This window comes from Ceratotherium simum, chromosome 16 (genome assembly GCF_057802395.1).
Source record: "Ceratotherium simum simum isolate JZ-2026a chromosome 16, ASM5780239v1, whole genome shotgun sequence".
NCBI classification, from domain to species: Eukaryota; Metazoa; Chordata; class Mammalia; order Perissodactyla; family Rhinocerotidae; genus Ceratotherium; species Ceratotherium simum.
Genome location: NC_141915.1, coordinates 27,627,374 through 27,652,534, shown reverse-complemented (window position 1 = coordinate 27,652,534; position 25,161 = coordinate 27,627,374). Strand labels below are relative to the sequence as shown.

General features: G+C 36.5%; 2 protein-coding genes across 4 annotated transcripts in view; both read left to right on the top strand.

The window, feature by feature from the left end:
* Positions 1-8,127, top strand: part of INTS2 (integrator complex subunit 2) — a 58,391-nt gene extending 50,264 nt beyond the window's left edge. For all 3 annotated transcript variants that reach the window (XM_004434807.3, XM_014790911.2, XM_087440872.1), the window contains exons 20-25: positions 1,924-2,122; positions 4,534-4,785; positions 5,139-5,246; positions 5,380-5,485; positions 7,224-7,400; positions 7,527-8,127. In XM_004434807.3, coding sequence (XP_004434864.1) covers positions 1,924-2,122; positions 4,534-4,785; positions 5,139-5,246; positions 5,380-5,485; positions 7,224-7,400; positions 7,527-7,696 — 1,012 coding nt within the window. In that variant the 3' untranslated portion in view covers positions 7,697-8,127. The remainder of the gene's footprint in view (positions 1-1,923; positions 2,123-4,533; positions 4,786-5,138; positions 5,247-5,379; positions 5,486-7,223; positions 7,401-7,526) is intronic.
* Positions 8,128-11,404: 3,277 nt separating this feature from the next.
* The window catches only part of BRIP1 (BRCA1 interacting DNA helicase 1), a 174,384-nt gene continuing 160,627 nt past the window's right edge, over positions 11,405-25,161 (top strand). Inside the window, 6 exon segments of the mRNA XM_004434896.3 lie at positions 11,405-11,585; positions 13,705-13,825; positions 15,056-15,167; positions 17,336-17,509; positions 23,046-23,173; positions 25,013-25,132. Coding sequence (XP_004434953.1) covers positions 13,730-13,825; positions 15,056-15,167; positions 17,336-17,509; positions 23,046-23,173; positions 25,013-25,132 — 630 coding nt within the window. The 5' untranslated portion in view covers positions 11,405-11,585; positions 13,705-13,729.

Below are 25,161 nucleotides of genomic sequence, written 5' to 3'. Positions count from 1 at the left end.
TGTACAGTGAAAAGTCTTGTTCTCTGTCATATCTACCATGCTGCCATTGCTAAAGCAAAATTCCTCTTTGGCTTCTTTGACCAATCCCAGTTCCATCTCCAGAGGAAACTTTGTTGTCATAACAGTGTGTATGTGGCTTTACTTTCTATGTATTTACAAATTTATAATACAAATATTTACTTTTTTGTTTCAGGTGCTTTTAAAAAACATAAGTAGTAGTATATTGTAGGCATTCTTTTGTTCTTTTTTTAAAACTTACTGTTCTCAACATGTTTTCCATATTAGTATGCATAGTTCTACCTTATTTAATTGCTGCATAGTATTTCATATATAGATTACCAGGCATATTCTCTAGAGACTCTGATTCAGAATGTCTGGAGTGGACCTTGGGTGTGTTTTTTTTTTTTTTTTTTGGTGAGGAAGATTGGCCCTGAGCTAACATCTATTGTCAATCTTCCTCCTTTTTGCTGAGGAAGATTAGCCCTGTTTTTGCTGAGGAAGATTAGCCCTGAGCTAACATCTGTGCCCATCCTCCTCAATTATGTATATGGGATGCCGCCTCAGCATGGCTTGATGTGTGGTGCACAGGTCCATGCCTGGGATCCGAACCTGTGAACCCCAGGCTGCCAAAGTGGAGCGTGCGAACCTAACTACTATGCCACAGGGCCGGACCCCTTGGGATTGTTTTTAAAATAAGTACTCCAAGTGATTTTTATCTTCAATTTTGGGAAACATTGGCATAGTTTATTTAACCACTGACAGTTTTTTCACTATAAATACATACACGTTTATTATAGAAAATTTGGACATTCAGAAAAACCATTGACATACTGATGGACATTTAAGCTGTTTCCAATGTTTCAGTTATAAACAGAGCTATACTGCCTTTTTGTGCACACATGCTAGTTCTCTGTGATAGACTGAGAGGTGGCATTGTCAGATTTTTCTAAGTGCTTGGCTTTTAAAATTTTAGTGGTTACTAATTTATCTATTTTTTCGTTTCCTTTTTTACATTGAATTCGTATCTATTCTTATCTCATTTAAATTTAATCAATAATAGTCTTTGAGGAATGAATAACTGTACTCATTTTATAGATGAGGAAACCTTGGCTTAGTAAATAATTTACCTGGTCAAGTGGATGGTACACTCTTGGAATACAGAGTTGTCTTGCTCCAAAGAAGAAACAGGAGTAGAAAGAATAAATACTCCATCCTAGTCTCCTTCATCTCATCAATAATAGAATATTTCTCTTTGAGGACAGCTGCTTTGCAGGCTCATATCTAAAGAGATTTACTGGTAGTGCCATGTTTTTCAAAAAAGAATATCTTTTCTCTAGGGTATACATTATATGTGATTTTAGCTAATAAGATGAAATAGATACTACTATTTATATAATCTTGAAATACAGACAATAAGATACATATTAGGAGCCGGCCCGGTGGCTTAGCGGTTAAGTGCGCGCTCCACTACTGGCGGCCCGGGTTCGGATCCCGGGTGTGCACCGAGGCACCGCTTGTCCGGCCATGCTGAGGCTGCGTCCCACATACAGCAACTAGAAGGATGTGCAACTATGACATACAACTATCTAGTGGGGCTTTGGGGACGAAAAAAAAGGAGGAGGATTGGCAATAGATGTTAGCTCAGAGCCGGTCTTCCTCAGCAAAAAGAGGAGGATTAGCTGGGATGTTAGCTCAGGGCTGATCTCCCTCACAAAAACAACAACAAAAAAGATATATATTAATAACTTTTATTTTGAGAATGAATATTTCAGTGGGAAAAGTGTTACTTTACTACTCTTTTTAGGTTTTTCAGGTACTGTTCAGATTTTTCTAATTATTTAAACTTGATCATGTACAGGCTAATTTATAAACTTATATTCTTTTTATATTCATGTGTTTTTCTTTTCTTCTTTCTGTGTTTAGATGCCCCCCACTGATGGATATTACTCTACACATGCTGAATGGATATCTTCTTGCATCCAAAGCCTACCTTAGTGCCCATCTGAAGGACACAGCAGAGCAAGATAGGCCTTCCCAGAATAATACAATAGGTTTAGTTGGACAAACTGATGGCCCAGAAGTTACCAGAGAAGAATTAAAAAATGCATTACTGGCTGCTCAGGTAATAAAGTAAAATTTAATCAAAAAGGGCAAGGGCTTCCCTGTTAATATAATCAGTTAAATAGATGGCATATTATGTCGTCTGTGTACAATGATGACATATTGTGCTTTCCTTTTCTTACTGAATGTATTATAATGGTGTTACTTTTGTTTCTGAGTATCAGATGTACTGTATTACTAAAATCAAGAATAGTCTTCATGATATTAATTTAATAGCCTTTTTAAATAAGATTTACATTTTAACAAAATATAGGACTCTTGTTTCTTAAAATCAAATGATGGAAAAAATCAAATGGAGACAAACAACAAGAAGTATATATATATATATATATATATATATGATAAAATGTCAGGTAGTGATAAGTACTATGACAATATAAGCAGTTCAGTTTTATATTTAGAAAAGTTTTCTAACAATGTAGAATTTTACTGAAGCCTTAAGTAGTCATTTTTGAATAATGCAGGAGATGAGAGATGATTAAATGTTAAGTAATTTGAAGTCTTCAAAGTAGAAATTTTTTTTGGTTTGAAATATATTTTCTGAAATCTTTTCTTTTCGTTTTTTTTTCTTTTGCAAGGAAGATCACCCCTGAGCTAACATCCGTGCTAATCCTCCTCATTTTGCTGAGGAAGACTGGCTCTGAGCTAACATCTATTGCCAATCCTCCTCCTTTTTTTTCCCCAAAGCCCCAGTAGATAGTTGTATGTCGTAGTTGCACATCCTTCTAGTTGCTGTATGTGGGGCGCGGCCTCAGCACGGCCGGAGAAGCGGTGTGTCGGTGCGCGCCCGGGATCTGAACCCGGGCCGCCAGTAGCGGAGCACGCGCACTTAACTGCTAAGCCACGGGGCCGGACCTCTGAAATCTTTTCATTGGCAATAAGGGAAAGGAGAGTAATAATATAGGTCCACAATCCCTTATCTGTAATATATACAGAAATCCGAAAAGCTATGACAACCGAAGCATTTTTTGGTAATTCATTTGGCACAAAAACCTGACCTGATGTGATCTCATTTGTGACAAAACTTGACCTGAATTGATATGAAGCTATTTATGGCCTTTATCTCACTTAATGTGAATATTGGTGTGTTTTGCTGCAGAAATATTAATGTTAGATTACAACGTGCTACCTTAGTCTCTGCTGGAGGTGTTATATAATATTAGAGTAAAATTCTGAGTTCTAAAATAAATGTGGCCCTCAGAGTTTCAGATAAGGGATTGAGAATTGTGATAGCTATCATTTATATGTTTACTATATGCTGGGTACTATTCTAATTTCTTTATGTATATTAACTCATTTAATCTTTACAACCAACCTATGAGGTATGGAGTATTATCATCTCCATTTTTACAGATCAGGAAAATGAGACCCAGAGAGGTTAAGTGACTTGCTCAAGGGTACACATTTACTAAGTAGCAGAGCTAGGATTCAAGCCTGGGCAGTCTGGATCCAGAGTCTACAAACAAAAACAAAACAATTAACAACCCAAAACCCAAAACCCCTCAACTCAAGAATGATGATTATAAAGTAAAGCTAACCTTACTTTATAATCAAGTTCTTAAACAGTTAGATGAAGTAATTGTTTTCTTCTATCCCAGGCAATGGCTGTCTTTCAGAGATGCATGTTATATATTTATTTATTTTTTCTCACTTCTTCCTGCTAGATGAGAGTGATTATAGCTCTCCTTTATATGTAGGGACATCATGTAGATCACCCCTCAAGAAACTACTGTTCTATGAAATGACACTCAAGCTTGTAGACCGAGCAACAATGAGTTGTACAGGTGGAACAGATGGTAAGGCAGAATCTTTCCTTGCAAAACCAGGGCCTTAAAGAGCCCATCTTCAAATTAAAAGGGAAAAGAGCTTGGGAAGTGACTTTTAGGCATTAATTATTAACCACCATCTTCAGAGGAATTAATTAGTTGGTAGCCAGGTAAGAAAAAGAGGGAAATACAGGATAGGATGCTGGGAGAAGTAGGAATTGAAGAGGAAGGAAAGGAGATTCTGGTAGAAGTCATTTTTTTTGCCTTGGGGCTATTTTGAATGTCACTGAATCAGAATACTCTTCTAGTAGATGTTCTTAAACTGGAGTCCATGGATCTGCTTTAGAGATATGTGACCATCCTGAAATTATGCAAATATTTATTTACATATGTTAATTTTTATAGGGAGAGGGTGTTCAGTTTTCTTCAGATTCTTAAAAGGGTTCATGACCCTAAAAAAGGTGAGAACCAGTGCTCTTGATTGCTGCCTTTTGCTCTTAGAAGTACCTCTTTGCCCTCTTTTTTTTTTTTTTTAAAGAAACAGTTATTTTCATCACTTCTGTTCATGTGAAAACAAAATCAGATTTGGTTTTCAAACAAACTTTTCAGAAACTTCTTAAATTCACTGTGTTTTATTTGCTTGTAGGATAGTGCAGCTGTCCAGATTCTCTTGGAGATTTGCTTACCTACTGAAGAGGAGAAAGCAAAGTGTGTCAATCCAGACAGCTTGCTAAGCAATGTTCAAAGTGTTATTACTACCAGCGCTCCAAATAAGGGAATGGAGGAAGGAGAAGACAATTTGCTCTGTAACCTTCGAGAAGTTCAGTGCCTTATCTGTTGTCTATTGCACCAAATGTACATTGCTGATCCCAACATTGCTAAGCTTGTTCACTTTCAGGTCTGTTTTCAAAGAATCATGCTTTATGGTCGAACTTTATTTTTTAGGGGGGCTTTGAATACTAAATTAATAGGGATCATTTAGAAACTAGAGATCACACAAATGATCATGGTGCTTTGCGATATGGAGAAAAATCCAGATTTTTTAGATTTTATTTCACCCAATAAAGTGATCAGATAATTCATCTCTATTCTAGTGCATCAGAAAGGTGAAATGCCAGGATACACGTAGGGTACTATAGCTTTCTGAGCAACTTTTACATAAAGGAAGTGAAACTTTCCTTTATATTTTTATCTTTATTTGACTTATAGTTATTTTACTTCTAACTTTTTCTCCCTTTCTTGTTGAGGTAGGGTTATCCATGTGAACTCCTGCCTCTGACGGTTGCAGGTATTCCGTCTATGCACATCTGTCTGGATTTCATACCTGAGCTTATTGCACAGCCAGAACTTGAAAAACAGGTAATGAGCATTTTGGAGCTTTAGGAAAATTTTGATCTCCCTCCAGTCTTGCTAGTTATGTAAAACATTGTATAATTTTTAATACTTAAAGATATTCTTCAGAAACATGTAATATTTGGATTTTGTATTGCAGATATTTGCTATCCAGTTGCTTTCTCATTTGTGTATCCAGTATGCATTACCAAAGTCACTCAGTGTGGCTCGCTTAGCTGTCAATGTCATGGGAACTTTGCTAACAGGTGGGTAGCCAATCAATATCAATAACAAAAACTTCTAATGTAATATAGTACATATTTTTTCTGAATTTAGTGATACGATGTTTTCTGTGTCATTAGTAGTTTATGCCATCTTTTGAATTATTCTTCTTTTGAAAATTTTCCTATTACAAATGTGATTTATAGTGGAGAGGAGATGAATAGATAGGCAAATTGTATCTTTCATTTTGTGAATGACTATATATAGATTTATAGTAAATAAGTTTTCCACATTTTATAAATGGAAATCAAATCTACTTTCTGAATGTCATTATGTCAATAGAAAACAAGTTACAATTTATTACAAATGCTTAGAGTTCCAGAAAAATATATTCATGTATAAATAAGAGATAAATACATTGTTTCCTTAAGTTCTAGAACATACCCTAATATATATATATATTTTTGTGTGTGTGAGGAAGATGAGCCCTGAGCTAACATCTGCCAATCCTCCTCTTTTTATTTGCTGAGGAAGACTGGCCCTGGGCTAACATCCGTTCCCATCTTCCTCTACTTTATATGGGACGCCGCCACAGCATGGCCTGACAAGCGGTGTGTTGGTGCGTGCCCGGGATCTGAACCACGGGCTGCGGCAGCGGAGCACGTGCACTTAACTGCTACGCCACCGGGCCAGCCCCAACATACCCTAATATTTTAACCACCTTCTGGTTTGTAGAGTAAAACTATATGAAAATAAACTACTTTAAAAGATATGAACTATGATTCAATCTTTTAAAGTTATGGCTTAATTTTATATTCTTTCTCAGTGCCCTCATAATATCCTATTCATTTTTCGTTCCATTGTATTCACCTCATGTTATAATTGTTTGTAGTGGTTAAGAGCTTAAACTGCCTGAGTTCAGTCCCAGCTCTACCACTAACTGGCTGTGTGGCCTTGAATGAGTTTCTTTCTTTTTTTTTTTGAGGAAGACTGGCCCTGAGCTAACATCTGTTGCCAGTCTTCCTCCTTTTTTTCCTTTTTTTTTTCTCCCCAAAGCCCCAGTAGATAGTTGTATGTCATAGTTGTACATCCTTCTAGTTGCTCTATGTGGGACGCCGCCTCAGCATGGCTTGATGAGCAGTGTGTAGGTCCGCGCCCAGGATCGGAACTGGTGAACCCTGGGCCCGCGAAGCGGAGCACGCGAACTTAACTGCTAAGCCACCGGGCCAGCCCCTGAACAAGTTTCTTTTTTTTTTTAAAGATTTTATTTATTTTATTTTTTCCCCCCAAAGCCCCAGTAGATAGTTGTATGTCATAGCTCCACATCCTTCTAGTTGCTGTATGTGGGACTTGGCCTCAGGATGGACGGAGAAGTGGTGCCTCGATGCGCACCCGGGATCCGAACCCGGGCCACCAGCATTGCAGCGCGCGCACTTAACCACCAAGCCACAGGGCCGGCCCTCTGAACAAGTTTCTTAATCTAAGGTTTATTAAAGATTTTTCTCACATATAAAATAGGTATCATAATAGTACTTTCCTCATTCATAAGATTGTGAGAATTAAATGGAATAATGCATGTAATGCACTTATCACAGTGCTTTGGCATAAGAATTTATATTTTGTATGATGAGTCACTACTAGATTGTGAGCTCCCTAAAGGCACGGCTGGCCGTGTCCTAGAAAATTTAGGATCCTTAGCACAGAGCATGATGCTTAGTATATTGTATACGTTGAATTTATATCTGCAAAGTAAAAAAAATCTGTTTCATTTCTTTCCAACAGTTTTAACACAGGCTAAACGATATGCTTTTTTCATGCCAACTCTGCCAAGTTTGGTCTCTTTTTGTCGAGCATTTCCTCCACTGTATGAGGATATTATGTCTTTGCTGATCCAAATAGGGCAAGTCTGTGCCTCTGATGTTGCCACTCAGACAAGAGACATTGATCCAATTATTACACGTGAGTAGCAACTTATTTTTAAGAGTTGTTTTAATATGTCAAAAAGGCCAAAATCCTTTCAGATTTCAGTAATTTTGATGCAAAAAATAAAAGCAAAAAATTATTCTTTTTTCCTTATGTTTTTAGGTCTTCAGCAAATAAAGGAGAAACCAAGTGGATGGTCTGGAATCTGTAAAGATCCATCTTATAAAAACGGATCCAGGGACACTGGAAGCATGGATCCTGATGTACAGCTCTGTCATTGTATTGAAAGCACAATAATTGAAATAATAAACATGAGTGTTAGTGGAATCTAAAAAAAACAAAACAAACTTAAAACAAAAGAAATGAAGCTGTTTGCTGCATATACCCAACATGAATCTGCATCTTTTAACTTTAAACTGAATAGGAACAGTAATGTTTTGGAATCACTAAAACGATTCAATTCAACATCAATACAATTTAGAACTCTCTTGAGAATTATGCTTGCTTGTATTTGATTGGCAGTTCTTTGGATCTACTTTGCTGGTATGTTTATATTTTAGTAGCTGAGTTTTTTTTTCCTATTGGGGGCACATTTAAGAAACTCATTACTGGAAAGTGAATTTGGCCTTGTATCTAGCTTTTGAAGTGAAGAAAAACTGCCGTGCCTTTAATTTAATTTCTTACGAAAATGAGTCCGTGGGTAGCCCTAGTGTTTATTTTAACTGTCAGCTAGTAAAAGAGTGCGACAATGATGCAATGATGAGAGGGAGAAAAAGGGAAGGAAGAATTCAGGAAAAATTAGGAGTTTAAATACCCAGATAGACCCTCTCACATTTGCAACGCAAGTAATAGTAATGCAAGATGGAATTCCAGTTCTCGAGAAACAGTTTTGAGAAGGCTTTAAAAAAGGCAAATAGCTTTTTGTAAATGATTTCCATGGAATTACAGGTGAGGATTTTAAGATTTTACATATTTGCTTCAATTTTACTCATATATGAAGCCATATGTTTAAAGAGATACTTGAATAATTTGGAATTTTAAGATACTGATTTAAAAGTGTTTACAGAAACATCTTTGTGCAGAGAAGAACCTGAAAGTTCTAAAGCTCTCATTTAGTTTTTTTTTAAATTTATTTTTATAATGCTTTACTAACTTATCTAATAGTCAGAGAGGGGAAATACATTGGTATCTTATTAAAGTTTAGAGCAATAAAACCCACTGGATTAAAGAGCTTTTGGTTTGTCATCAGGATTGTAATTTACATTATAATTTTAGAAGATCTTTGAGTAAGAAAATATGTACAGTGTTTGGACCTCAGGAAAAATTAAAAAGCAGGAAATACCATATTGCTGAAGGATTTTGCAGTCCTCTGTTAGTAACTTCCATTGATGAGGTAGATGCATTCAGGTAACCCATAATCCTCACTTTATTTTTTTTCTTAATTAAATATCCAATGTAGAAGGTACTTTGCTTTCTGAGATATACCTGAATGACACATTCCCACCACCTCTTAACTTGAAACAGACGTCTTCACTTGTAAAAGAAATTAGGCAGGCTAATAAGAAAGTGTGGTTTTTAAGAAAAGAAATTTAACTTCAGTCTTTTCACTAGCAAATAGTCACATCTCATTTTCCTCCTTTGTAAAATGGGATTACTACTGGCCCTACCTCATGAGGGTATTGTATAAGAACTAATTTGTGCTGTTTCAAATCATGAAGTGCACAGTATCATAGATGATAGAATATTTATAACTTTTATCAGATGCTTATGTTCAATTAAGTAATTTTGATGCAAAAAATAAAAGCATACACTTAAAAAAATACCGTAAGAATATTTTTAAACAAGGCAGTTTTGTAGTCTTTTAAGATTAAATACAGCTGCTCCTGTTCTGTTTTGTTTTAAACTGAGGCTTTGGAATATTTTGTCTAAGTAGGAAACCTCTAGGAGTTCAGAAAAACGGTTGAAATATGTTTTCTAACTAAATGCAGTGCACATTCCTGGATCAATTTTCAAAGACTGGTCAAAACCTGCTGTGTTAAAATAATAACATATGCTGTTTTTCATCAGATTTGTTGATGATGTAAATAAAATGTGTAAATATATTAGTAAATGTTAATATTCATGTATTTTAAGTTAAGGTTATAAAATTTGTCACAATGTGATTTTTTTTATTCAAGTGAAAACAGATGTGTGCAGCTATTTTGAATATTGGTTTATAAACATTCATATTCTTTATCAAATGAACTTGTAGTTTTTTGTTTTATTTACTACCTTTAACCTGAAAGGAACAGTTCAAGAGACTGGAATCTAGGACTGTCTGGCTCCGGACCCTGTGCGTATCCGTTTCTGTTATGCCACATACATTAAATGGCAATACAAGGCTAGAGTCAGTTGAGACTCTTAGGAATTTAGGGGGGGAAATTCGGAGTAGTTACCCCGGAGCAGTTACTTAAATGATTTGATATTTAAAAAAATTTGTAAAAGCAGAATAACAATTTGAAGTGTTTTTTTTTCTTTGGTGAGGAAGATTGGCCCTGAGCTAACATTGTTGCCAATCTTCCTCTTTATGCTTGAGGAAGATTGGTTACTGAGCTAACATCTGTGCCCATCTTCCTCTTTTGTATGTGGGACACTGCCACAGCATGGCTTGATGAGTGGTGTGTAGGACTGTGCCTGGGATCCAAACCCAGGAACCCTGGCTGCAAGAGCGGAGGGCGCAAACTTAACCACTACACCACTGGCTGGCCCCAACAATTTGAAGATATTTTTAAGGATATGTTTTTATAAATTATCCTTCATTCCACTGTTTAACAGTAAATTACATTTTTTATACTTTCCCTCCATCTTTGCTTATGAATACATATTTTCACATAATGGAATTCATAGTACCCAGTTTGGAGTCTGCTTTTTTTCTTTAACTTTATGTGGAATTTTTCTTTGCAACTTGTTTAATTTTTATAGTTATTTTATTGGCTTCATAATGATTGAATTGATATAACAATATAGGTTGCTATTACTAGACTGGGAAGTTTATGATTTTTTTCAGTATTACAAGAGGCACTATTATCAATTGAGGTATTTTTACTTTTTCTTTCTTTTAGATTACTTTTTTAGAATAAATTTCTGAGCCTGAGATTACTAAATTAAAAGGTAGCATTTATTTGTATGACTGTACATTTTGGGAAGATGCAGTAAAAGTGCAAGTGAGGCAAACAAATCAACTCGCCTTCTGCTGCTTCCCCCTCTGCAAACCTCTCCCCAAACTGTCTCAGGTTTTGCTTTTTTGAGACATTAGTATTTGAGCCAAGTTTAGGCTATATAGAATTTTAAAAAAATCACAATTTGGCGAGATCATGATGAACTCCCTACCTTTGAGGGAACTGAAGTGTAGTTCTTGGCAAAGAAGAATAAACTGGTTTTAGGAGGGACAGAAGGCAGACAAGCCTTAATGGAGGTAGAAGAGACCTGGTGCTGGAGAGCTCGAGAGCGTTTCTCTGGTAGAATCTGGTATCCGGGAAAGCCTCGAATAATATTATGAGATACTGTAGCCAGTTGTCAACGAACCTTTTCGCCTAGTGGGGCTCAGTAGTCTGGCAATTCCCGCCTCCGTCTTTGCGACATCCTGGCTACGCTGAAGTTCGGAAATTGGAATTGAGTGGCACTGATGAATGCTCAGAGAAGAACTCGGCAAGGCTTAAAAGTGTTTCCTCTCCGTCGGTCTACAGACCTTTAGAATGAGACTTCGAGTTTCCAAGGAAACTGAGGCACGGGTTAAATCACTGGTTTCAAAAGTCAAACGGAGAAGACGCTTTTCCTTTAAATCCTGGGATTTGCGCGAGTCGTTCACTCTTTCGGCGTTCGCCTTCCGGTGCCGCCAAGTACCTTGAGTCTATTCTTATTGCGGAGGCTTCCATTGGGTGCCAGGGTTCTCGCCCCCTAACCTCCCGCCGGGATTGGTTGCTTGATTTCTGGTCTAGCAGGTGATTGGGTGCTGGGAGTCCAGGGGGCGGGAGGCGGGAATTCGTCCGCGAAAGCGTTGTTGAGGGAACGGATGAGAGCTGGAGGAGAGAACAGGTGAAGCGGCCCCGAGTCCGCGCTCAGGCCCGGGGAGTAGTACCCCAGTGAGGAAGAGAGAGAGGTTTGTGACCTTTCTTCCCTGCCAGGGCTCCGCTTTCTTTGCTCGCAGACCAGTCGGCGCTGCTTCGGTTTTCCTCAGAGCAGGCAAGTCTGTCTCTCGTGGGGAGGGCGCCAAGCCTGCCGGAAGGGTGCCTTCAGCTCTCGCCCGACCTCCTTGCAGGCCCATTGTGTTGACTTGATCATCAGGGCTCGGGGATCTAAACACGCTGAGAGGGGAGGGAAGTATGAGGAAGAAAACCTGGGGAGAGGGCGCCTGGCCTTCCCTCTTTGGAGCAGAGGCGTGTTACTACTCCGGGACCCCGCGTTAACTCTTGGCGGCAGGGGGCGACGGCGGGAGGCAGATCGGTTTTTTTTGGTCCTTTATTCACTGTGTGGGGGAAGCTGCCTCATGTTGAGATGCACGTTGCCCCCGCTGGGGCGGTGGATGGATTGATTTCTAGGTTATATCTGAGTACCTAGGCCAGCGTTGAGTTGTTGGTGCGGATTAAGAGGTTAGATTCCACCAAATCTCATTCTCAAGAGTTTCACAGATAGAATCACAAGATATTAGAACTGGAGAATACCTTCGGATAGTGGTTCTTAACTTCTTTCGGAACACATAAGCTAGGGATAAGGCTACTGTTGGCTTCATAATCTATTGCTATTTTAACCATCTTGCCATCCCCAGATTGAATTTACCATTTTTTTCACTATTGCAAATAATTCCTCAGTTGATAACACTGTATATCATTTTCCCCTCTATTTTCATTTACTTAGGACATAGTTCTGGAAATGAGAAATCTGTGGACTTTCTTCAGAAAATTGCAGCCATGCACGAAAACTTCCGCATGCACTATCAAGAGATCACAGTCTCTGAATTACGTCTCTGTGTCCTAGCTTAAGAAAAGGAGGCTTAGAAGAGGGGGAGATTAAAGTAGATCGCTTCCTCTCTGTCAGATACTGGAGTTTAGGCACATTCTGTACATCACCTTATTTAATTCTTAACTCAGTGCTAATTTTCATAAAACTCTACCAGGTAGATAATATCTCCATTTCACAGATGAAGAAACAGGCTTTGAGAAGGTTAAGTGATTCACACAGTGGAATCGAACTTAGGTTTGCCTTACTCCAAACCCCATCTTCTTTTCAGTTATACCCTTCTGACCTTTAAATAAGAATTATTGAGGGCCGGCCGGTGGCTTAGCGGTTAAGTGCGCGGGCTCCACTACCGGCGGCCCGGGTTCGGATCCGGGCACGCACCGAGGCACCGCTTCTCCGGCCATGCTGAGGCCGCGTCCCACATACAGCAACTAGAAGGATGTGCAACTATGACATACAACTATCTACTGGAGCTTTGCGGGGGAAGAAAAAAAAAAAAAAGGAGGAGGATTGGCAATAGATGTTAGCTCAGAGCCCGTGTTCCTCAGCAAAAAAAAAAAGAGGAGGATTAGCTGGGATGTTAGCTCAGGGCTGATCTCCCTCACAAAAAAAAAAAATGTTGTAAGGGAGAAAGTGCCTTGGCACATAGCAGGTGCTCAATAATTCTTTTTTTTTTTTTTTTGTGAGGGAGAACAGCCCTGAGCTAACATCCCAGCTAATCCTCCTCTTTTTTTTTTTTGCTGAGGAACACGGGCTCTGAGCTAACATCTATTGCCAATCCTCCTCCTTTTTTTTTTTTTTCTTCCCCCGCAAAGCTCCAGTAGATAGTTGTATGTCATAGTTGCACATCCTTCTAGTTGCTGTATGTGGGACGCGGCCTCAGCATGGCCGGAGAAGCGGTGCCTCGGTGCGTGCCCGGATCCGAACCCGGGCCGCCGGTAGTGGAGCCCGCGCACTTAACCGCTAAGCCACGGGGCGGCCCAACAACAACAGTTTTTAAGTGAGGGATTATTACAGATACAGTTCTTAGTCTAGAGAAGTGAAGAGACGTGATCAAGGGAACATAGGTAAATTGTTGTCAGAACCTGATCTAGCACCTATACCTCCTAACTCCTGGTCCACAGCTTTGGCAGAGTAGGGCTACAAATCCAGATTTGTCAGATTCCCAGATGTGTTCTCAACCACTGTGATTTATGAGACTAGGAAATTCTTTTACTTCTGTTTGTCTTGTTTATAGATTTATTAAATCCAATTTTTATTTCTAGACTTCTGTCCTAGTGTTGGGTATCTGGTTTCCTTTGAATGACATTGTTTCAATATTTATTTTCATTTCTGTTGCAATTAGGAATCTGAAGTAAAAACAAGAAAGCATGACGTCTTCAGTATGGTCTGAATATACAATTGGTGGGGTGAAGATTAATTTTCCTTGTAAAGCTTATCCATCACAGCTTGCTATGATGAATTCTGTACGTATTTTTCAGCAGTTATTTTAAGTCTTTTTTAAGGTACAGATGCTTATAATTCATAACATGCTTTGAGTCTGTGACTACATTCATTTTCTCAGACAGTAGATGGATTGAAAATGTTTGCTGGATTCACTGAAGAACATCTAACCTTTGGAAAAATGATACTGATCACTACTAAACTGTATCTGGTTAGGAGGAAAAGGAGAATATTCTGAAAAATATTCTCAGCCCATTTCGAACTTCTATGTACTTTACAGAATTACCACTTTCTACAAAGTATTTACTGTCTTTTACACAATACTATATTTCTCACCATATTTTTTTGAGATATTTCAATCATATGGAAAGTTAATATACAAACATGAGTAAACCAACTTTCCAGCTTTGTTAAATCTTAATGTTTTGCCGTATTTACTTTATACCTTGTTTATGAGTAACAAGATTACTAGTATCCTGAATTTATTCTTTTTCTTTCTTAGCCATGATTTTATGCTTTGATTTCCTATGTAGGTGTCCATAAACAATATAGAGGATTACTTTACATGTTTTTAAACTTCGCACAATGATATACTATACCTATCTTCATTCAGAACTTGATTTTTTTTTTGCTTGACATTATTTTTAAGATATAGCCCTGTTGCTTGTTAATCAATTTTCATTGCTGTATAGTATTCCATTGTATGACTATACCAGAAAATTTTAATCTATTTTCCTTTTGATAGACATTTAGGTTGTTTACAGTCTTTTGCAATTATAAACAATGCTGCTGTGAACTTTCTCATGCATGTTTTCTTGTGTTCATTTGGGAAGAAGTTTTGAGTATATACATAGGATTTGCTGGTGTTGGGTATCTTCAGCTTTAGTAAAATTGTTAATTTCTGTACAAAGTGGTTGTAGCCATTTACACTCCCCCTAGCAGTATCCCTCATTAAGTTTTCCTTAAAGATATTAGTGTATTCTAGTTTTACAGAAATGATGGTGCTTGCATCATTCAGGCACCAATTGCTTTTTTTCATTTCTTTTGTGCTTGATATGCTTTTAAGTCCAACGTAATTTTAGGGAGAGGTATAAAGGAATAAGGTCAAGGTTTAACTAAATGCCAGTTCTCCCTTTTGCTATTGCTATGTTCCCTGAAGTGCAACCTTACTTCTGGTTGTTTGTAATTCTGATGGAGAGAGACTCTAATGAAGTAAATTGTTTATTGATTTTTTATTGTTTTTGTATCATTAGATTGTCAGAGGATTAAATAGTAAGCAACATTGTTTGTTGGAGAGCCCTACAGGAAGTGGGAAAAGCTTAGCCTTGCTTTGTTCTGCTTTAGCATGGCAACAATCTCTTAGTGGTAAGTACTTGGTTGTTTTCTTCAGGTTGCTTATTGGGACCTGAAAAAGATATAACAAAGTACTTTTTATCCAGAATGATTCAACCATGTTCTAGCTAATTTAAATATTGTTTTAAGATTTTTTTTGATAAGTCGTCTTCCAAGAGTTTCAATATAGCACAATATGTTCAATTAACTGTAAAACAATTTTGAACATAATGTAGTCCTTTATTTGGTGATTCAGAGTATACGTAAGAATCTTAGAATGCTTAGAATTATTATTATGAAAATAATTATGATAATTTGTATGTAAAAGATGTAAGAGATGGGATTGTCATGATACTATATACAAACAATTGCTTTTTTTGAGTAAGTCCTTTAATGTATTTGCTTATCTGTCACTTCCTCATAACATTAGAACATGGAATATATAAAAAAGAAAACATTCTAGTTGATCTTTCTACTTTTTCGGATTCCAGATAAGCAGTTTATTGTAATACTGTTTTTATGAATTCATATTATTTCCCATTACTTTTACTTTATTTACTAGCAAATGCCTAGTAACATTTGCTTTTATGAAAGATTAATATACATAACGAATCTGAAATACAATATTGGATACATTTCAGTGACATAATTAGATGGCTTTGACTTAAAGTATTAGAAGAATTTAAAGTTAACCATGGGTGTGTGTGTAGGGGTGTGTTTGTGTGTACATATATATGTTTTTTATTTTTTATTTATTTATTTTTTTTGTGAGGGAGATCAGCCCTGAGCTAACATCCATGCTAATCTTCCTCTTTTTGCTGAGGAAAACCGGCTCTGAGCTAACATCTATTGCCAATCCTCCTCCTTTTTTCCCCAAAGCCCCAGTAGATAGTTGTATATCATAGTTGCACATCCTTCTAGTTGCTATATATGGGACGCGGCCTCAGCATGGCCGGAGAAGCGGTGCGTCGGTGCATGCCTGGGATCCGAACCCAGGCCGCCAGTAGCGGAGCGCGCGCACTTAATCGCTAAGCCACAGGGCCGGCCCCATATATATGTTTTTTAAAAGGAATTGTTTGTGCTACTGATAAGATTGTATTAAAAATAAAAAGTAAAAATTTTATAGGCTTTTGGTTGTGCATTTTGATTGTTACTGATGTTAATCTTTGGGGAAAAATGAGATTATCTGTTAATAACTTAAAATTTTAATGGGAGACTCTGGAAAATAGAATTAGTAGGATTTATGTAGTATGGGAAACTACAGAGGGGAAAATAATATCAGTACTGTTTATAGAAAATAAAATAAATTATTCAGTTTTTTTTTTAGTACCTATGAATTGTTTATTTATACATGTAGGCACACAATGTAGACCTGTTACAAGTCTGTATTATATTTAGTATTAAAATTATCTATTTTATTTGATATTGACCTTAAAATATATTTTGATACATTATCAGAATTGATACGTTGTGAAACCTGTTTCTATTTGAAATAGAAGTATAATGTGGGAATGATTTAAGTTTCTAATTCTCATTTAGAGAGATAGCAGTAATTAAGAATATACTTAGGGCCGGCCTGGTGGCGCAAGTGGTTAACTGTGCGCGCTCTGCTTCGGTGGCCCAGGGTTTGCAGGTTCGGATCCCTGGCGTGCACAGACGCACCGCTTGTCAAGCCATGCTGTGACGGCGTCCTTTACAACGTGGAGGAAGATGGGCACAGATGTTAGCTCAGAGCTGGTCTTCCTCAGTAAAAAAAAAAAAAAGGGAGGATTGGCATCAGATGTTAGCTCAGGGCTGATCTTCCTCATAAAAAAAAAGAAAAGAATATACTTAGGTTTTTATTTTAATCCTCACTGCTTGATATTTTAATAAATCTCAATATAAATGAATACTCGAGTGATTGTGCCTTTATTACATTATTAATCTTTGACTATCATATTTTTGTAAGTTATGTAAATTGATGATAACTTCTCTGTAAATGTTTCTGGCGTGTTTCTCTCTTGTACTAATTTGTTGCTGCAGATAGGGTGACCAGCGTGTCCACATTTGCCAAGTACTTTCGTGGTTTTAGCACTGAAAATCTCACATCCTGGGAAACGTCCCAATCCTGGGAAAATTGGGGTGGTTGCTCACTCTAGCTGTAGAGGAAGATTAATATTTTTTTAATTATAAATATTCTAAATAAGTTCTTTTATTTTTAGGGAAGCCAGTGGATGAAAGCTTAAGTAAAAAAGCTGAAGTACCATTGTCATGTTGTTGTACATGCCATTCAGAGAATCTTATAAACAATGACGTGAACCAAGTGACTTCACATCATTTCAACAGTCCAAGTACACCACCTTCTAAAAGAAATGGCACTTCATTAACTTGTCAAGGTAGTTTATATTTTTGCCTAGGTTTGTTGGTGTCTGTAATAGCAGCCTTAATTATTGCTTACTTATTATAGTCCAGATATCCTTGGACTATTTTATTCTTGGCTTGACTTTTAATTTATTTAGACATTTTTTTAGCTTAAATCATTTTTTGAAGAAGGCGAGGCAAAATAAATGATATTCAGAAACTGATGTTATTTGGAAGCAGTATTGTTAATTATAGGTTAGAATTTTATAAAACATTGATTTATATTGCAAGACAAAATCTAATTAGCCTCATTCTTTGTTGATAAATTTGCATGAACTTCTGAAGCCAGTATCCTACATGAGGGTCAGGTATATTTTAAGTATGATCCTTAAATAGTTCTTATTAGATTTATTTAAGAGAAATATATCAAGAATAACATAAGATTATTAATTTTTAAAAAATATTTCTTCAGCTTTGACTATATGGAAAGGACTGATTGTTATTTGCCTATACCAGAAACCTAGGAGACATCCTGTACACTTTGCTCTACCTCATTTCTCCATGCAAATCTCTATTTCCCCATTGATACCTCCCTGGTCCAAACTGCCATCTCTTGTTTAGAGCATGCAATAACTTCTTTTCCTGCTTTCACTCATGCCATTCCTTAACTAATAACTTGGCAGGGAGAAAAGAGGTTGCCATGACTGACTTAGGTCTGAACAGTATCCACTTAAAATCAAGGATGGAGTCATCTTCCTCTAAGGCACATGACTGCGTGTGGAGGAGGGTGGCTGCTTGAACTAAAGTGTGAATCTGTTAGGAGTGAGGAAGAGGAGGTGGAATAGATACTGGAGGGGTGACCAGTAGTGTTGCCTACACCCTTGTTGACTATTAGCCCTTTTGGCTTTCTTTGCATTCCTTCAAAGGGTCATGCTTTCTCCTGCCTCAGAGCCTTTGCTTGTGTCAGTGTCTCTTCTGAGGAATGTTACATCTTCAACTTGTTACTCTGCTCTTCTATTAGGTCTCAGCTTAAATGTCACTTCCTTGAAGAAGCCATCATGACCTTTCTGTTAGATCAGATTTGGTTTCCCTATTATATTCTGTCATCTCACTGTGTATCTCCTGTCACAGTTTGTATTGTTTGTCTGTGTGCATCTTTTATTAATCTCTTGTTTCCCCTAGCAGACTATATACTCTGTGAGGTCAGGGACTGTGTCAGTTTGCTTACCATTGTATCCCTAGAACCTAGCAGAATGCTTGGCATATAGTAGGTGCTAGATAAATATTTGTTGTATGAATGAATGGAATTGATTTTGAGCTAAATATAAGAACTCTGGTTTATAATAACCTGTATTTTTTTAAAAACAGCTTTATTTAAATATACTTGATATAAACTATTTATTTAAATGGTACACTTTGATAAGTTTTGACATAAGTATACCTCCATGAAACTTGCGTCAGATAGTGAACATATCCATCACCTTCCAAAGTTTTCTCATGCCCCTTTGTTATTCCTCCTCCCTACCCCTCCATGACTCACTGTCCCCAATCACTAATTTGCTTTCTATCACTATAGATTAGTTTGCATTTTCTAGAGTTTATGTAAATAGAATCATACAATTTGTACACTTATTATGTCTAGCTTCTTTCACTTAACGTAATTCTTTTGAAATTCATCTATGTTGTTGCATGTATCAACAGTTTGTTCCTTTGTATTGCTGAGTAATATTGTATTGTATGGATATACTACAGCTTTATCCAGTTACCTGTTGATGTATATTTGAGTTGTTTCTAGTTTGGGGCTATTACAAATAAAGCTGCTATGAACATTGTGTATAAGTCTTTGTTATGGACATATGCTTTCATTTTTCTGGGTAAATACCTAAGAGTGGAACGATGGGATCACTTATGTTTAGCTTTTTAAGAAACTTCCAAACTGTTTCCCAAAGTGGTTATACCATTTTACATTCCCACCGATGGTGTCTGAGAGTTCCCGTTACTCTACATCTTTGGCAACACTTGGTATGGTCAGTCTTTTTAGCCATTCTCATAGGTGTGTAGTGGTATCTCATTGTGGTTTTAATTTGCATTTCCCTAATGACTTATGATGTTGAGCATCTTTTCATGTGTTTATTAGCCATCTATATGTCTTCTCTGATGAAATGTCTATTCAAATCTTTTGCCTGTTTTTGTTTCTTTTCTTATTGTTAAGTTTTGAGAGTTCTTTATATATTTTGAGTACAAGTTTTTTTTTAATCAAATACAGTGTTAGATTTTACTTTTAGGTTTAAGATCCATTTTGAGTTAATTTTTGTATGTGGTATGAGATATGGATCCAAGTTCATTGATTTTGCATATGGATATCTCATTGTTCAGCACCGTTTATTGAAAAGGCTATCTTTTATCCACTGCATTGCCTTTGTGCCTTTGTAAAAAATCGGTTGTTTATTATTATATACACAACTTGCATTTTAACATTATTGTGAGTTAGACTATTAGAATAGTCTCTTGAAGGATCAGATGGGGTAAATCAGGGTTGTATTCTGATATTCTCTTTATATTTTTAAGTAAATTCTTTAATAAGATATAGCCTAAGTACAGAAAAGTGCACAAATCCTAAGTATATAGCTTGATGAATTTTCACAAAGTAAACACACTCGTGTAACTACCACCTGGATAAAAAATAGGACATTACCAACACCCCAGAGGCCCTTCTCATATTCTTTTGCAGTCACTATCCTTTCTCTCCATAGGTAATTGCTTTCCTCCCCTCTGTCACCACTGATGAATTTTGCCTGTGAGGAAATGAAATTACATCTGTACTCTTCTGTCTGTCTACTTTTGCTTAATGTTGTATTTCTGAGATTCATTCATGTTGTTGCATGTAGTAGTAGTTCTTGTTGCTGTATGTTATTTCCTTCTGTGAATATATCACAATTTGTTAGTCCATTCTACCTAATTAGACATTTGGGTGGTTTCTACCTTAGGTTTTTAATGCTATTATGAACATTCTTGTTCATTCTGGTGCAAATATATAAGTATTCTCTATTACATATACACCTAGGAATGGAATTGCTGGTCATAGTCTATGCATATGTTCAGCTATAGTAGAGACTGCCAACATTTTCCAAAGTGGTTGAACCAGTTTATGTAGCCCCTTGCCCTACATCCAATAGTATGTGGAAGTTACATTGTTCAGCATTCTTGTTAGCAGTTGATATTTCCAGTCTTTTAAAATTTTAGCCATTCTGGTGCATGTGTGGTGGTCTCGTGAGTTTTTTTTTTTTTTTTTGAATAAGTTAGGTCCTTTTTTATTCAATCTGACAATCTTCACTTTTTTTTTTTTTTGGTGAGGAAGATTGGCTCTAAGCTAACATGTGTGCCCGTGTTCCTCCATTTTATATGTGGGACACCACCACAGCATGGCTTGATGAGCAGTGCATCTGTCCACGCCTGGGATTCAAACCTATGAATCCCTGGCTGCCAAAGCAGAGCAAGCAAACTTAACCACTACACCACCAGGCTTACCCCTGTTCTGGTGAGTTTTAATTGGTATTTTTCTGGTAGCTAATGAGGTTGAGCATCTTTTTATATGTATATTGGTCATTTGAATATCCCCTTTAGTGAATTGCCGATTCAAGTTGTTTGCCCATTTTTCTGCTGGGTTGTTTTTTTACTGGTTCCTAGGAGGCTTTTTTTAAAAATGTATTCTGGATATATCTTTTTTCTTTATAACTTTGTATTTTAAAGACTTAACTCCTTCAATAAGCTTCCTGCAAACTCCCCTGCTCTAAAGAACAGGAAGATAAGCCTTTTTGTATATGCAGATAATATAATTTTTTTTTTTAATAAATTGGGGTCAATCTTATTTGGCACATAGCAGTTCAGTTTTTCTAAAACTAACTTATTGTTTTTGGTAGACCCTCCCTGCCTTTAATGGGCCCATACAAAGTTGCAGAGCTCAAAATTGCATGTCTGTTCTAAAATACTTATGTAAATGCAAAGGACTAAGGATAGCCAAGACACTTTTTAAGAAGCAGGTCAAGGTGAGAAGACTTGAGCTATGAGATATCCTGATTTATTATATATAAAGCTATGGTGATTAAAGCAGTTTGGTATTAGCACAGTGGTAGACCAGTGGAAACCAATAGGGAACCTAAATTCAGTTCCACATGTATCCAGAAACTTGATTTTTTTTTTTTAATAGAAGTTTCCTACAGAGCAGAGGGCAAAGCAGAGACTTTTCTATAAGTGGTGCTGGGACTATTGGATATCCATATGGAAAAAATTGAAACTGAAGCCCTACTTTACTCCATACACAAAAATCCATTCCAGGTAGATCAAAGACCTAAGTATGAAAGGCAGAACTATTAAGATTTTAGAATATAGTGGTTTTCAAGCGATGCTCTTATGAGTCTTAGGAAGAAACATGGCTTGTAGGGGGAAGGGGACAGTGGATCAGGGAAGTTGTAGGTCTTTCATCCTATTTTGGAAATTTTAAACAATATTTCTTTAAAAAATATAGTCCTCCTCAGAAAAAGCTTGAAAACCGGTGTGGTGTGGCATAGATTCACTTCTGTGTTTGTGCAGACTCAAACTTGTTTTTTGAAAATAGTATTGGACCTGCCTATAGGGCTTTCTCCCCTAATAGTCTATAAATCCTTTAAGGCCAGGGACTGTTTTTATTTTTCATGTTTTTTTCCATGGTGTCTGGAATTGTATGGACTCAATAAAATAAATGCTCATTAAATGAATTCAAGCCCTGGGAGTGGAGAGAATGCTCTTCTCTAAGAGCAGAGAGGAAGGAAGCTACTTTTAAGAACATTCTAACTTACAGAAAGAGAGAAACCAATGTATAAGAATAGTTAAGAACGGTGTTACAGACATTAAGGAAAAAGGAAATGCGTTTGTTATGTTTCAAAAAGACAGATCGTTATGTTTGGCTGTATGCCTAGAGGTTATGCTTATGGATTTTAGAGTCAGGCAGCAGGAGTCAGTCATATCCAGGCTCTGCCTCTTGTTAGCTATATGTTATTGGGCATGAACTTGCCTTCTTTAAAACCTAGCGTTCACGTTTATAAAATGGGGATAATGTTATTTGCTGATTAAGAGGTCATTAATGACCTTGAGATTGAGCTTTCAGGATTGTGGGATTAAAAGGCAGATTATAGGATCTTGATTCTACTGTGTTTTTAAGCCTAAAGAACCTTGAGAAGCTTAGTAGGAAAGGAACATTGAGACACTGCAAAGACAGATTTTTATAGAAATGAAACACGTTTTCTTGAGAGAATTTTACAGTTTTTTTTTTTAAACCATGTTACTGGGAGTGGTCTACAAAAGCATAAACCTAAAATTGGACTTTCCTGTTGAAAGCATATTTCTCAAAATGTTTGCTACATCTTTGTTAAAGTAAACTGAGTGATAAAGTGCTTTTAAATATGTTTAGCATTTCATGTTTTAAAGTATGTTATGAAATTTTTAGATATGTCTTGCATCTTGATTCCAATTTTTTTCTAGAAAAATTGCCTAAGTGTAAGTTATTTGTGCTAATTTTTTGACTTCTTATATAAGACTCTCCTGAAAAAACTACGCTGGCTGCAAAGCTATCTGCCAAGAAACAGGCATCCATATTCGTAGATGAAAATGACGATTTTCAAGTAGAGAAGAAAAGAATTCGACCCTTAGAAACTACACAGCAGGTAAACAGAGTTTATTGGCAGTGAAATAATCCCCTTAGTTACAGCTGAACAAGATAGTCAGTTATCAATCAAATTTTCCGTGCACTTGTAGAGATTAGTTGGGTCTTGTCACGGACGTAAATTAAATGGTAAATTATTGTAATTTTGTTTTGTATAGTTATTCATTACAAAGGAGTTTGTAGATAGTAGGTTAGTCACAATAACCTATCATTAAAGTGAAACTGCATGGTGCTTTCTTATATAAGAGGAATTGGACAGTGAAATATTTACTTACGGCAGATTTTGGTAATATAGCTACTTTGTACTTTTAACTCTTCTGTTGTTTTTATCTAATAATGGCATTTTCTTTTGGCCAAAATACCTTCGATATGAGTATTTATGTCATGGATATTATTGGTATTGATAATTTTAGTATAATGACAAGGTTTACTCTTAGTTATGAAGTTTTTAATATTAGTACATGATAAAATATGTTTATTTCTAAAAATTGTTGGAAAACCTGAATTACTAGATATTTTAAATGACATGTACTTTTCATAGATGAATACAGTGTTTTCTCATAGAGTTCACGGCAGTAAGGTAGAGAGGCTGGGACTTTAATAGGCTTAGTTACAAACAAAAAAGATGATTAATTAGCATGTCATTTGCAGATGATTATATATTTTTAATTGAATATTCTCAAAAAGTGTTTGCATCCTTATGTAGTTTACCTATTCCACTTACAATCTTTATTAATTTCCATAATTAAACCTTGCTTTATTTATTTATTTTTTTGTGAGGAAGATCAGCCCTGAGCTAACATCCATGCTAATCCTCCTCTTTTTGCTGAGGAAGACGAGCTCTGAGCTAACATCTATTGCCAGCCCTCCTCCTTTTTTTCCCCAAAGCCCCAGTAGATAGTTGTATGTCATAGTTGCACATCCTTCTAGTTGCTGTATGTGGGCCGGGGCCTCAGCATGGGTGGAGAAGCGGTGCGTCGGTGCGCGCCCGGGATCCAAACCCGGGCCGCCAGTAGTGGAGCGCGTGCACTTAACTGCTAAGCCACGGGGCTGGCCCTAAACCTTGCTTTTAGAAATAGAATGAACTAGTTTATTTTTGGAAAAGCACCAATTACAAATGAAGTGTGAATCTATAGAGACTTTTTTTCCGCCAAAATGTGTACATAGAGTTGGATGTTGTGAGGTAGGGCTCAACATATAACATTTATTCCCTGACTTCATTGGCTCTCATTTCTTTTTTGGTAGGAATGGGATTATCAGTAGAAATGCTCCCCCTCCCTTTATAATGTAAGTGAGTAGATTTTTGGCAAGTAGAAAAAAGCATAGATAGTTTGGAAAGAAAACTTAGTGGTATTTATAAAAGATATTTAGTCAAATACAATTTGGATTAGCAAATATCTGGTAAGTAATATTCTATCATGTAGGAAATTATGAATATTTACATTTAAAATTTTTATTCTTTTTTTTCAATTTAGAATGAAGTTTCCATTTTTATTTACTTTAATTTTCCAATTAGATATGTAATTGGATTTTGCTTTAATACTATACTTGGTATCCATATGGTGGGACTGTTTTATGGGAAGATCATTTTACAATACAATAGTTTTGACATATCACTAATTAAAGCTGTTTTGGTTAGGATTCAAGAGGTATTACTATATTTAAGTCTTGTAATAAGGTCTCTGTTTTAAAAAATTATTGGATTATTGCTAGTTAGAAATAGTCATCTTTTTTTTCCTATGCTGAAAACACGCATTATAGCTATTTTGACCTTTGAGAACAATTAGCCTGTTCAAACTTTTAGTTTACATTAAACTTCATTTTGATTCTGTGTTTATAGATTAGAAAACGTCATTGTTTTGAAAAGGAGGTACACCATTTGGATACAAAAGTTGCTGCAGGAAAGACCATAGAACTCAACTCTCCGTTAGGAAAGATAAACTCCTTTTCTCCACAGAATGTATGTATTTATGCCATTGTTCAGTTTAA